The sequence below is a fragment of the Protomyctophum parallelum genome (genome assembly GCF_964188405.1).
Source record: "Protomyctophum parallelum genome assembly, chromosome: 12".
Lineage (NCBI taxonomy): Eukaryota > Metazoa > Chordata > Actinopteri > Myctophiformes > Myctophidae > Protomyctophum > Protomyctophum parallelum.
In genome coordinates this window covers 41,105,695-41,119,302 of record NC_139712.1, presented here as the reverse complement: position 1 = coordinate 41,119,302, position 13,608 = coordinate 41,105,695, and the positions used below count along the sequence as shown (strand labels likewise).

Below are 13,608 nucleotides of genomic sequence, written 5' to 3'. Positions count from 1 at the left end.
TCGAATGAGGACTCCAGTAATGACTCACCATCCGTCTGTGTAAATGAAGCATTAAGAAATACCTACAAAACCTATATACTTGGATAATAGGCAACCTCCAACACTCCTATGCATACATATTATAGAGACAACCCTTTCATAAAAAAAATAAAAAATAAACACTTAAATTACGTGGACTTCACATTTGGAAATATATTTCAGGTAGCCAGATTGAAATCACTCTCATTAAAACATCATTAAGCTTGTAAACCGTAGCAAAGTCCTAACCTTGGTGGGTAAGATATCCACCCCACTTCCCATAATGAGCCGTTTTACTGCAATGAGCTAGTCTTGGCGACACTACACCTCCTGACTGGCCCTGCATTACGCCCTGCCATTCGTTCATCAGGCCCTGGCTCGCCCAATCACAGCTCCCGTTGTGGTTGGCTGCACATGGCGACACTCCCCATCATTGCAGTCAATGCGTGGACTGCTCCCAAACCGTGACAGGGAAATGTGATGCTCAAAATGCTTAAGACAAATGCCTGTAAATCGGAGCACACGCTAATGGACCTTGCAATGTCAGCGCCGTCTCTGCGACATGACAAGTCAAAGGGATTTGCAGTGCGGAAAACAAGACGGCCGCCTCTTTTGTGGTCTCACGGTGTCCATGATCTTCCCGGCTAGAAAGTTGTCAAATTCCATAACTGTTGGAATTATTGACTTTGTCATATAAGGGCAAGGGTTCCTGTATCCTGTATAGTTTATGATAATGAAATCAAATGAGATGAGATGCAAGGCAAGGTCACTTCAATGGTGATAGGCCACGTGTGTTCTAAGTACTAAAATATGAATAAGTATGACGCATTGTATCTCAGAAATTATACTGTTGATCTGACATAATCCATACCACTCTAGTACATTATGTTGTTCATTGATCTCATCATGCCAGAACTGTAGCATTTTAGCAATTATGGGTAATTATGGGCCTTCTATTCTTTTATAGCTGGTTTTGCTTTGTTGGGCGCCAGTTCCAGGCACACAATTTGTCAGAGGTCTGGGGAGAAAAGCACATACTTCCAATTGATTAAAAGAAAATGTGAACAATTGGCGCTACAAGGTTTCTAAGGACAGACACAAACCGCGCTTTATGAATAACCCATTTTGGGCGGGAACCCCTTTTGGTGTTTTAATCATTATGTTAATTTAGCTATTGAAAAATAGCAGATCTACAAGCTCATAGCGCGCTACGAGCTTGTAGGTCTGCTATTTTTGAAAAATCGTGAAAATATTTATTTCAGAAAACTGAAGGATTTAGAAGATCTTTTTTAAATTTTGAGGTCAGCCTAAATGGGATAAATATGTTTCCTGCTGCTCATTCCAATTCATAACCTGTACTGTACTCCCCATTCAACAGCTTGGGGGTTTGTCCTTCACAGGTCTGGCATTCTGGAATCCCCCAGATTTACAGCCTCCATCAGGGGAGGTTTAATAGTATGGGCGTGTCTGTGGCTTTCTTGCATAAAGGGACAGCCAAATGATCATCTGTGAGCCTCAGCCATGCTATCGACCAAACCTCCTTCAGAGTGGGGAGATAATAGTGGAAATGCCGCACTCCTCATCCAATCTATTTATCGGCTGCCATAACAGCACATGGGGGAATAGAAGTACAGATGTGGACTCTGTCTGTATGAGGGCTACTTTTAGCATCTTTCAATGTGCTGTTGCTGCAAAGTCGCTCCACCCCATGGACAATTGTTTGAGAAATCCTAGATTAATGATGCAGGACAGACACAAGGCACAGAGGAATGCGGCAAATGCAGGCTATTCTGTGTTCTAAATGTATAATAATTGTAGAACTGTAGTTTGACATTAATGAATCAGAGAAAAATGCTGACTCACACTTTGTCAAATTACATAACTATATGTAGTAAAAGAAAAGAGAGAGAAAGACATTCAATGGTTGGAAACGGTGTTATGGCATGAAACCATATACAAATAACATTGTATTGCACAAAATGTTGCCCCCCCGGTCCCGTATACAGTAGGCCTACTTTGTGTGACTCTTAAAATAACAACCACTATGACTCAGTCATTACTGTACATGACTCATGGCATAGGAAGGATCCTAGGCTAGTTTTGCTTAGTGGCTGAGGGAGGTAAGGACCAGCTCTGCACGGACATGTGGTGGCGGACATAGCTGAGTAGTTAGTCAGCCCGCCTGGGGAGCCAGAGACCCTGGTTGTCCCAGGTACCATTCTAGGCCAGGCCAGCATTGTGTCCCTGAGTAAGGACCAGCTCTGCACATAGCAACAATTGCCCCCCTGAGAGATTCTTCAGGAGACGCCTCTGCACTCCACATGTCCCCCCTCACTTCTTTGTATATTATGACACCTCCACCTCCATACAAGTGTTTCTGAATGTCACCCACGCTCAGAGGACTTTTACTGGGCTCTGAATGCCCTCAACAGTGTTCTTTCTCACAAAGAAAAAACATCCACATTGTGTCACTTCACAAAGTAAAAGCTAACAGAGAATGAAATGGGGCCGACTTCGAAAAGCAAATCACAGGACCATTCACTGAATACACCAAAAATACAGATAAAGACAAGTCTGGATTTTAAGGCTGAAGCACATAGTCTTTTTTTCCAAAATAAAGTTTAATAGGTGCCACTAGAGTCTAGTGTGTCAACTTGACAGTCTAGTGACTAGACTGTCAAGTTGACACACTCAAGTGTCTTCTTCAAAAGACACTTGGTTTTGAAGAAGACAAGTTGCTGTATACTGTTGAAACATCAGTCTTGCTGTTTGCACCTGTAGTGATGCGCAGGAGTGTGGATTGAACCCCAGTCTCCTACTTGCCAGACTGACGCACAACTGTCGTGCCAATCGGGCAGGGCTGTTGTGGGCTTGGTCTTGGCTGGGTGCTACACACCTATACAACTACATTGAGACAGTCACATTTAAGATGGACAGTTTGCTCCTGGCTGTTCCCCTTCTGAAGCTACTGTGGTCATTGTCTGAGAGGACACTATAGATGGGATTTAGCACGCGATCTTTCTCAAGTGTGTATATGTATTATCGATTTTATATTTCTGTATGTCTCTGCATCCTTACAAGATGGCGTCAACTGTCAATTGAACTCAATGGATGGGGGGCAACATGTTTGGAGGTGCTGCACCTTCTTGATACAGTCTCCACACACCAGACACACTGTGTTATGTGTGGCTCCCCATTGGGAGAAAGCACTGCAAAGCAGAAAGTCTGCAAAAGTCAGAATAAAATGAAAGTCCTTTATTGTGCCTCCCCCAGACAGAGCAACAGACACGTTTCAACCTTGGTCTCTCTCAGTGTTGTGTCAAGACAACAGGAAGTGGGGTCTAAGTAGTGTATGATGCAATCAAGACCAAGTCATTCCCTTGAAAACTAACAATCAAATGAATCAAATAAAACATTCTTTGTATAGCACATTTCCAACGACCAAGGTCAAACCAAAGTGCTTCGCAGAGTATAACATACAAAGAGGTAAGAAACAACAACATTATTAAATAGACCTGTACTACCATGTGAATTCACTTCACTTTCACTTTCAATGTTTTATTCCAATGCAATAGAGAACATTCAAACATACAAATGCAAATTATAGGACCCCCATTGGCAAAATATATGAACTAAGCCAATGGCAATGACAGTGAAAAACTAGTGTGCAGATGGCCTCATAAGCGGTGTGAATAAGTTCCTCTGTTCGTTCCTTGGCGTTACAGACCTAATAGCGTAGTCAACGTTACTTGCCTGGTTATGGAGGTCCCCCTCAGTCAGACGCGCTTCTATAAAGTGAGGACGACTGTAGGCTATAGGGTGCTGCGTTGCTGCTTGCCTATCGGGCCTGGCTCTTTAGCCGACTGGTAACCTATGGTGCATTCGGATACATAGTTCCCGGGGCTACATGAGTTCTCTATCCTGTTTGGATAAAATTTGTATCCCAAGCTCCCAACCTGAAAATGCTTTGTCTTTTTAATAAAGAGAAGACATGGAGACTCCTGTTACTGAACAAACACTCTAGTCCAGGGGTCCTCAACTAGAAATGTTGAAAGTCCACAAATATGGTCCAGTCTCATGCGCACGCAAATAAAGTTGCGGGTCGCGGCCCGCGGGCCACGTAGGCCCCACGGGGTGGGGCTGCCCCCCTCGCCCCCACCCCTAGAAACAACTATGCCTGTTTAGTACAGTCAAACCAAGCTATACAAACCGGGTCCCATCCCAACCAACACTGGGGTGGCAGAGTATGAAAATATATTTTTTCACTTTAACAAATATTCATTATTCACACCTCCAAAAATCCAATTTTGTTCATTCAACTGAATGTGTGAATGCGTCACTGCTAGTGAGCCAGTCAGCGAGACATTGTCATCATGACATGCCGGCACATAATACACACATTCAGTGTTAATTGCGTTTCTCGGCATTGATCGAATACAACGGAGAATTCAACTCGCGGTTGCGGTGACTTTTCTTCTTCTCTTTCTTCTTTTTTTTTTTAAATGTTTTTTTATGGCTTTTGCCTTTATTTTATATTTTTTATGGAGGGACAGACAGTAGGCTGACAGGAAATGGGGAGAGAGATGGGGGGGGGTCACTCCCACTGAGCCACGGCCCATGCAGGCCTTTTCTCTTTATTCTATCATTTATCCAGGGTCCGCAGAGAGGTGTGCAGCGGTCCGCCTGTTGAGGACCACTGCTCTAGTCTATACCAATGAGTACTAGCTATTTAACACTTATTTTGACCAAAGAAAATCACTTACCCTATACCTTTAAATTAACGCACAAGTTTCCACTTTCCACCCTGTACTGTATGTTTAACCTTATGATATTATACAATACAGTATTATTCCTCCCTTATCTCCTTCTCTCTCCTTCACTGTCACGCTCATCTCCCCTCTCTCTTACCCTGTCTACTCTCCTTCCAACGCCTCCTCTCCTGGGTTGGAGCAGTAAAGCGTAATTAGAGCCCCAGGTATAACATGCCATTATCTCACTGCAGTTCTGGCACACCATGGGTACAGTGCAGCACTGCATCAGCAGTACTGCCCTGCGCACACGCAGGCACGCACGCACCGTGACGCACGCACCTTCTGCGTCTTTGCAACTGCTTTCATGCGCGTGTGCATGCGTGTGTCTGTGTGTGTGTGTGTGAGCCCAAGTGAAAGAGAAGAACAAAGAGAAATTGGGGATTCAATAAATTGTTTACTATACTCTGTAACTGCTGTGTGGTGGGTGAAGATTGCGACTGGAGTTGTCCGTCTGTGCCAAAAAGACACAGATTTTCTGGGCTAGTCAAATATATCAGCCTCAGTCGTTGTCCCTCTGCCACATGGCAAGGCATGTTTATTTGCATTGTTTATTAGCACCTTTCAATAATACGCCAATTCAAAGTGCTTTACACAAAACGTCAAAGCCAAAGCCAAAACAATTCTTCCACAATCTTTGAATGCCACACAGAGTCAGTATCTATCGTCTGCCTCACAAAAGTTGTGTGTAGGCAATAGGCATGCAGGCATGACTGCTGCACACGGTGCTGTACTCAGGATGCTCGCTTCAGTTCCTGCTTGGTCCCGAGGTTTGGTACCCATGTTACCCACCCCTATGCACACCTGTACGTGCACACACAATTATGCAGCGCAGACATGCACAAAAATATGCGTGCGTGCACGTCAGCATGCGCATAAATGGTAAATGGTGCAGTTATATAGCGCCTTTTTTCTTTACATAGATTGTGCATTACATTCACCCATTCATTCGTACACCGATGGCGGCGGAAACCATGCAAGGCACCAACCAGCACATCAGGAGCAATTAGGGGTTCAGTGTCTTGCTCAAGGACACTTCGACAGTAACTCTGGGGGAGCCCGGGTTCGAACTGGTAACCTTACGGTTTCCATCCAGGCACTCTGCATGTGTGCAACTGTGCATACAGTACATACCGATGTCGTTGTGACTTATGCCCCTCTTTGGGACTGTAGCTCTGCAGACTAATACACTCACTTAGAGGCATTGAAGAATCAATGCGGCCTTATTGAATACACCATAACATTTAAGAGAGGTGTTCTGCCTCCCATAATCCCAGTAGTGAACAAATTTAAATATCTTGGCATAGATGTGTTCCCGTCTCTTCAAGCTACTGTTAAAAACAATTATAGTGACACTTTGAATAAGATTTGTCTTGATTTAGACAGATGGTCGTCATTGCCCAGCTCTCTTCGATCTCGAGTATCAATCATAAAGATGAATGTCCTCCCTAGGGTTAATTTTGTGAGTTCTATGCTCCCACTGCCACCGCCAGCACAGTATTGGACTAAGATTCATTCTGCTATATCTAAATCTAATATTTCGACTCAACTATAAAGGTCTCTTGGCGAGAGCTAGAGGAGAGTTTGGTTCATCCTGTTGAATTGAGAGATCTGATCTATTCAAACATAACGAATAGTCAATGCAAAGTTCGCTTGGGGCCAATCATTTCTCAGTTAGTAACAGTGTGGAGAGCGGCTGAAAAATTGTGCAAGATTGATTTGAAATGGAATTCGTTTTCCCCAGTGTTCAACAATGATGGTTTGCTTTTGGACAATCGTCCTATTCGTTTTCCCAGATGGAGTTCCAAGGGGATTCATACTTTGGGTGATTTATTTGATGTTAATGGTTTACGTTCTTTCCAGAATTTATGTGATATTTTTAACTTGGTAACTCTTTTTTTTTCTATTTACAACTGAGAACTGACATGAGGACATATGGGGTTCCATGGCAGACCCCCCTTGCAATGCACCCTTTGCATAGACTTATCTGTGTTGGGTTTTGTTTCCATATTGTATGATTATTTATTAGAATCTAGTTATGGGACCTTGCCTGTCGATACTGTATGGAGGAATGACATACCAAATCTAGATCCAGATTGGAGCTGGGATACAGTGTGGTCTAATGTTGTCCCGTCTTCTAGGAATCCTGATCATCAACAAATTCATCTAAATTTTGTTCATCGGACATATTTAACCCCCCGTAGATTGTGTGCTATGCGGATTTTAAATAATCACAACTGCATTTTTTATTTTTTGTTCCCATTGCACAATAGTACTGACATTTTGTGGCATCTTTGGTCCCGGGGGAAGGGGTGGGTGGGATTGTTTGTTTGTTTTTGTGTTCCTTGCTTTTGCTGTTATGTGTTGTTTTTATATGTGTTTTGTTTTCTTTAATCATTCTTGATGTTAACGTGTCTTATTGTGATTTATTGTCTTAAATAAAAAACATTTGATAACAAAAAAAAACATTTAAGAGAGGCCAAAGCCCTCCCTGAAACCCCTTCATTTGTAACAGCTCTTCTGATGCAGTTCAAGATGCTTGTGTTTATTTGACAACTTTCAACCTGGCGTCCCTAATTTAGCTTAGCACAAGCATTTGTAGCACCTATAGGGCTACAGTCACAGTAATTGCCTGTATCGCAATGGGTTTGTAGCGTGAATTTGCAAATATATGCATGGATCTGTGTGTGTGTGTGTGTGTGTGTGTGTGTGTGTGTGTGTGTGTGTGTGACTGTGTGTGTGTGTGTGTGTGTGTGTGTGTGTGTGTGTGTGTGTGTGTGTGTGTGTGTGTGTGTGTGTGTGTGTGTGTCAGTGTGTCAGTGGCCCAGCACATGTCTTATATGAAATCCCCCATTACATCTCTTTCTAGTTGGTTAAGTAAGTGTTTCAAACCAATAAGTACTTTTCATCAGAGACGGGATGTGCATCAGTTATCTCCTGAAACTGGGTAAGGCAGATAGGATCACTACTGTATATTGTGGCCACACTGGCACAAAAGACAGATAGATGGATACAGTCTTGTTAGGTTAAAAGCCTCATGTGTTAGCGAAACAAAAGGAGATACAGTTAAGCTGTCACGACGCTGGGTGCCTTATCTCAATTCCAGGAGCACTGGTACAATCTAGGCAGTCAGAGAAATGAGCCACACTAATGAGAAAACACAAGTCAATACGGCGTCTGTATCTGGAACCAATTTGTCTGATAAGACCGTGGTTCTAATGTCAGGGGCCTTAAATTAATATGTATTAATATTTGGCCGTGGTCCTCCTGCATCAAATGTTTCATGTCATACAAGATTTGTGTTGTTAAAATGTTTAAAAGATCGAGGCCTGGATCGCTGGTGTAGCAGTCCGGGCACCTAGACTCTATGTAGCCTGATAGCACCTTGTGGGTTCGACTCCCAATCCCGACGGCCTTTGGTGTGTGTTACTACCCATGTCCCTCTCCCCATTTTCTGTCAAACTACTGTCCTAAGAATATGAATATGACATTAAAAAATGGCAGTTCAGTCAGTAAACTCAATACCAATATTTATTATTTATTATAGAATGAGAATACTATAGTGTCGGTATAATATATTTTCTTCTCTGCTACATTTTTCTCCCTGCTCTGCAGCACAATGAGACATCATCATAATGTCATCATCTTTAAATATTAAGAGTAGGGAGATAGATATACAATAACAACCCCACAAGATTGAACAGAACTAATAGCAGAGCGGGTTGGTGAGGCCTGCAATGTGCTTTGTTTCCCTACACATTTTCAGCGCTTCTGATGACTGTTACTATATAGGCACTTAGGCAGAAGCATTTCAACAATAAAGCTTCTTTCGTCTTAACCGTAACCGTTGCCATATACTGTAGTGTTTATATTGTTAATCGTTCGGTGCTACGTGATCTAGTGGTAGCAGAAACTATCAGGGGTGCAACATTTAATGGTAGGTAACCCCTCTACCCCTGCAGAAAATGAATGCGAGTTTTACTATGAGCTCTACAGGTTTGCCGTGAGACTCTGACACCTGTTGGTGCATGAGCTTGAAAAGCACTGAGATAAGACAAATGAGGCACTTAGTGCCTTAGTCTCAAATAATATTGAACTAATTTTGTTTTGTTTTTATTTCATGTTGTGAATGCAGGCCAGAACCTTTCGGTAGAATGCTACTGTCGCCCATCTTTTCCATTTAATAACTAGAGAATGGTACAGTTATGGGGTAAAAATCTGGGTATCGCCCTCAATGTTTGAAGATGCTAACAACGTACAGCGCCTATGACTGGCCAAAGAACACGAATGTGTGTTGTTGTAGATCTCAGTGTCACACAACATGGCAACACTATTTCATCAGCACAGTAAAGACCCCCCCCCCCCCACAGCTCTCTTTCTCTCATTCAATCCCTCCAGTTGCCTGCTGATTAAAAAACACCTTACTAAATAAACCTTTCTGTGGTGAAGGAACAAGCCCCCACAAGAATGTATGCACACGCACGCACGCACACACACACACACACACACACACACGCGGGCACACACACACACACACACACACACACACACACAAACACACAAACACACGCACACAAAATGCCATAGATACTTGTTTGGGAGATGCCCCTATAATTATGGACAATGGACATCTCCCTATTAGGAATGGGGGAGGAAGCTACGGAGGAAACACCCTTATATGGGGAGGTGAGCTACTGATGTAATCCACTGATTTATTTTATTACGGGTGATAGCCATGGTACTCACCATTGTATCTTATATAACAAGGTTGGATGGTCCTCCCTGACAGAGAGACGAGAACTGCATTGGCACCTGTTCTTGTATAAAGCCATGCTTGGAGATTGTCCTAAATACATCTCATCCTTCCTGAAATGGGACTCAAGCAATTTCCCCAAATTCAAGGTACCAAAAGTTAACTGTGAACTTGGTAGATCTGCTTTTAGCTCCTGTGGCCCTAATACATGGAATGACCTGCAAACAACATTAAAATGGAACACCTTAGTACCCTTGAGTGGTTTTAAAACCTTGGTGAGCATACAGACAGACGCCCACCTTCGGTAGGGTATAAAGTGTCGTCCGCTACGGGTCAGGGGAGTGCGATTGGAACCTTGTACTGTAAGTGCAAGTTGAAGCTATATTGGAAGGGAACGACTCCAAGGAGATCCATCGACCAGCTCAACCGGCCTCTGTCACCCACTTCACCTCGACGCATAACGGGCCTTACACGCCTGTTATTGCCCCGTCGCTCTGATGGAAGAAGTGTGAACGTTACATTCACCTTAGCTCAGGGTAAATCCCAACAACAATGAACACAACACCCATTCAACTCCAGATCAAATTGGGATGCCTCTATTAGAGAGCACCTCCAAAACATTCACAACTGCAGGGGGTGATGAAAAGGTCAACTCAAACTTGGGCTTTAAAATACTACTATACTACTATTATAACTGTACTACTATAACTGTCACCATAAAGAGTAAACACCTATGTTGTCTTGTCTGCATCTGGAACTTCACTGTCTGTCTGTCCTTCCAAATACATTACAACACCCTCATTACATACTTATGAATTCAAAATTAATCTCTGACTCGCTGATACTGACAATTAGCCTATCCGACCTCTTACTACTCGCTGTGTGAGTGAGTGAGTGAGTGAGTGAGTGAGTGAGTGAGTGAGTGAGTGTGTGTGTGTGTGTGTGTGTGTGTGTGTGTGTGTGTGTGTGTGTGTGTGTGTGTGTGTGTGTGTGCACGTGGGCGTGCGTGCGTGCGTGTGCTGGTGTGCGTGTGCATGCGTGCGTGACTGCGTGTGCATGCGTGCGTGCGTACACTTTCTGTGATGTCTGTCTGTCTGTCTGTCTGTGTGTACAGTACAGGGGGGCAGTCAGCCAGATATTTCGTGAAGCCTCTTTTGAAATCGGGACTTCCCAGGTCATATAATGGCCTGTTGTGGCGCTGGACTGGACCCAAAAAGCCCCATAGCTCCATAGAGGCCCATGTATTTGGGCCCAACTTCACCTAGACTGTATTACCTTAATAAACATGGTCATGAATACTTTCTGCTTCCAGTCACTAGTTTAAAGTCTCATTTCTAATGTCATAATATTCTTTTTGGAAAATGATGGTCCCATTTATAAAAGAAATTACCATAAAGTCGCGTATGTTCTGAGGGGCGTGGCTACCGTTACAGTCTATGATCGGGATCCCCCACCCACTCAAGTCAAAATAAAAACCAACGGAGAAGAAGGGGGGAAGTCCCGCCTCGTTGTCTGGGCCAGCCAATGGCCAGCTGGACCAGAACGGATCAAGAAAGATGGCGACTTACAGTGCATTAGAGTGCAAGGAATTTCAGGCTTCATCTTACGTTCATGTTAGACCCGGGGAACGCTTTGTCCATATTTTTTACAGTCTACGGTACAGTACTGTATGTGATGTCTGTGGTGTCAGTGGCACTAACCTTGGAGCGTGGAGGAGCATGGATGTACCATTTACAGTCCACAGCTTCTAAGGCACTGGCCTTTCCATCTCTGGTGATCTGATGAGACTCAATAATGCCCTCTGGTCCAGCCAGGTCGTACTGACACACTGGAACACACACACACACACACACACACACACACACGCAAGCATGCACGCACGCACATATACACGCGCGTACGTACGCACGCACACACAGACAGATTCAAAGTAAAATATCTCCAAAAATACACAAACAACGCAATGCACTTGGAGCAGTGATAAGGCATATGAGACAGACAGATGGGTGTAGATTAAAGAGACAGACAGGCAGACAGACAGACAGACAGACAGACAGACAGACAGACAGACAGACAGACAGACAGACAGACAGACAGACAGACAAGATGGGGGGTATACCTACAGGGCAGAGGTGGAGGCACTCCCAAGTCTGCAAAGTCTGGATCTGAGGAGAGAGAGAGAGAGAGAGAGATTTTTAATACACAAGTATGTACTGTAATGAGGGTCTTGTAATGTATTTGGAAGATTCTTGCAGAAAATGTGAAATGGCTTGTCATTAGCATCCTTAATTAGACATGCTGTTTGCTTGTACACAAACGCTAAACATGTTATTTAGATAGCATGTTGTTTGGAGAGATGCTATATTTAATGTTTATCTGACATCATAGTTACTTTGTAGCACACTAAATTGTTTTCTCTGCCCTCTATTTACCCTGTTATTTGTTGACTATGTCATTTACTCTAATCTTGTACTTTGTAAGCCGCTCTGCATAACAGAGTCTGCAAAATGCCTAGATTGTAAATAGTAGTTACTCAATTAGTAGTTACTCAATCATTTAGCTGATAGATTACTGAATGAAAAGTATAATTAATACAGATTAGGTGAGTATATACAGTAGCCGCAGTAGCGAATGCAGGAATGACAAATTGGCCAGGCGAAAAGCTGGCACCCCGGCGGGGGGGGGGGGGGGGGGCAGAAAGCAACAAGAACACACCGAAACGTTAATAAAGACAATATAAACTAGATAAAGTGCCAATCGGCACAGGTCTCCACCAGGGCAGGTCAGGTTGTGGCCTCATGGTGGCGCTATAACAGGCTGTTGAGGACGATTTGGGCCGGAGGTTGGTGTTGGAGGGATGCAGGTACAATGTTTTTCCATGTGTGCATACATAAGTTGTATACAGATCGATGCAGTTATAGCTAAAAACAGGAATTGGCCTGTTATAGCGCCACCGTGAGGCTGATTTTGAGGAAAAAATGGTGGCATGTCGTCCTCGGCCTAGTGGGAATATGCGTGCACAGTTTCACGGAAATCACGCGATGTGTTCATGATTTGCAGCATTTTGTTTGAAACTGAGCACTCCTGTGAACTTTGGAAGCCAATCTTAACCAATCAGGATGGAGTCTGAGAAATCTGAAAGACGGGTTTCGTTGAATGGCTCTAGAGAGACTGTGTACCAATTTGCGTGATGTTTGGACAAAATCTGTAGGTGTACTGTGCAAAAACTTGTTTTGCACAAAGCGGCCTCCTGGTGGCGCTATAACAGGCCGTTCTGGAAAGTTTGGGGCAGAGGTTCATCGTTGGCATCCAGTGTGTGCAAAATTTGGCATCGACCGGGTTAACGGTGGCCGAGATTAGCTGCTCACGGACACACGGACGGACGGACGGACGGACACACACACGGACGGACGGAGTGCAAAACATACTCTCCCCACATGCCTTCGGCCTGGTGGAGACAATAAATAAGACAGTATGCAGCATTACAGATAAGGCGAACATGACACCAGCACAAATTAGTAGGCTAAATTAGTGACTCATTGGCAGCATTAACAGCAAAATCAAATTGTGTTCACGCTTAGTGATGTCTCAGAACATGAGACGGTGGGGCTTTCGCTTGAAAATCTCTAGAACAGAATTGTAATCCAGACCTTCAGTTAAACCTCTCTCAAACGCTAGGAGACAAAGACCATTTAGGCGAGAGGTTGTCATTGTACTTCTGAGTGCATTGAGGGTTGCCTATAGAAGCTGTTTAGGGTGCCGACAGGCCCTTCTTGATGTCAATCAATCAAGTCACCCTTTCAAGATGCCAAGAGGTTTTGTGATTTAAATATTGTATTTGTAGGGGTCATGTATTCTACCTTTTGGGCACCCCTGCCCTAGTCTCTGTAGTGGTGGGCAGGAACTTTACCCCTCCACCATCTGAGCACCCTGTTTTGAGTAGTTTCAAGAAAATCCCATTATATTTCACTACTACTTTATGTAAATAGCAGTGAAATTGTAGTATTTCCCAGGTAAACAATGTATTTT

General features: G+C 43.7%; 1 protein-coding gene across 1 annotated transcript in view; it reads right to left on the bottom strand.

The window, feature by feature from the left end:
• neto1l (neuropilin (NRP) and tolloid (TLL)-like 1, like) overlaps positions 1 to 13,608 on the bottom strand; it is a gene marked incomplete at its 5' end in the record, with an annotated part of 101,540 nt that overhangs the window by 15,585 nt on the left and 72,347 nt on the right. The window contains 2 exons of the mRNA XM_083778502.1: positions 11,280 to 11,407; positions 11,703 to 11,744. Of these exons, the coding sequence (XP_083634628.1) occupies positions 11,280 to 11,407; positions 11,703 to 11,744 (170 nt within the window). The remainder of the gene's footprint in view (positions 1 to 11,279; positions 11,408 to 11,702; positions 11,745 to 13,608) is intronic.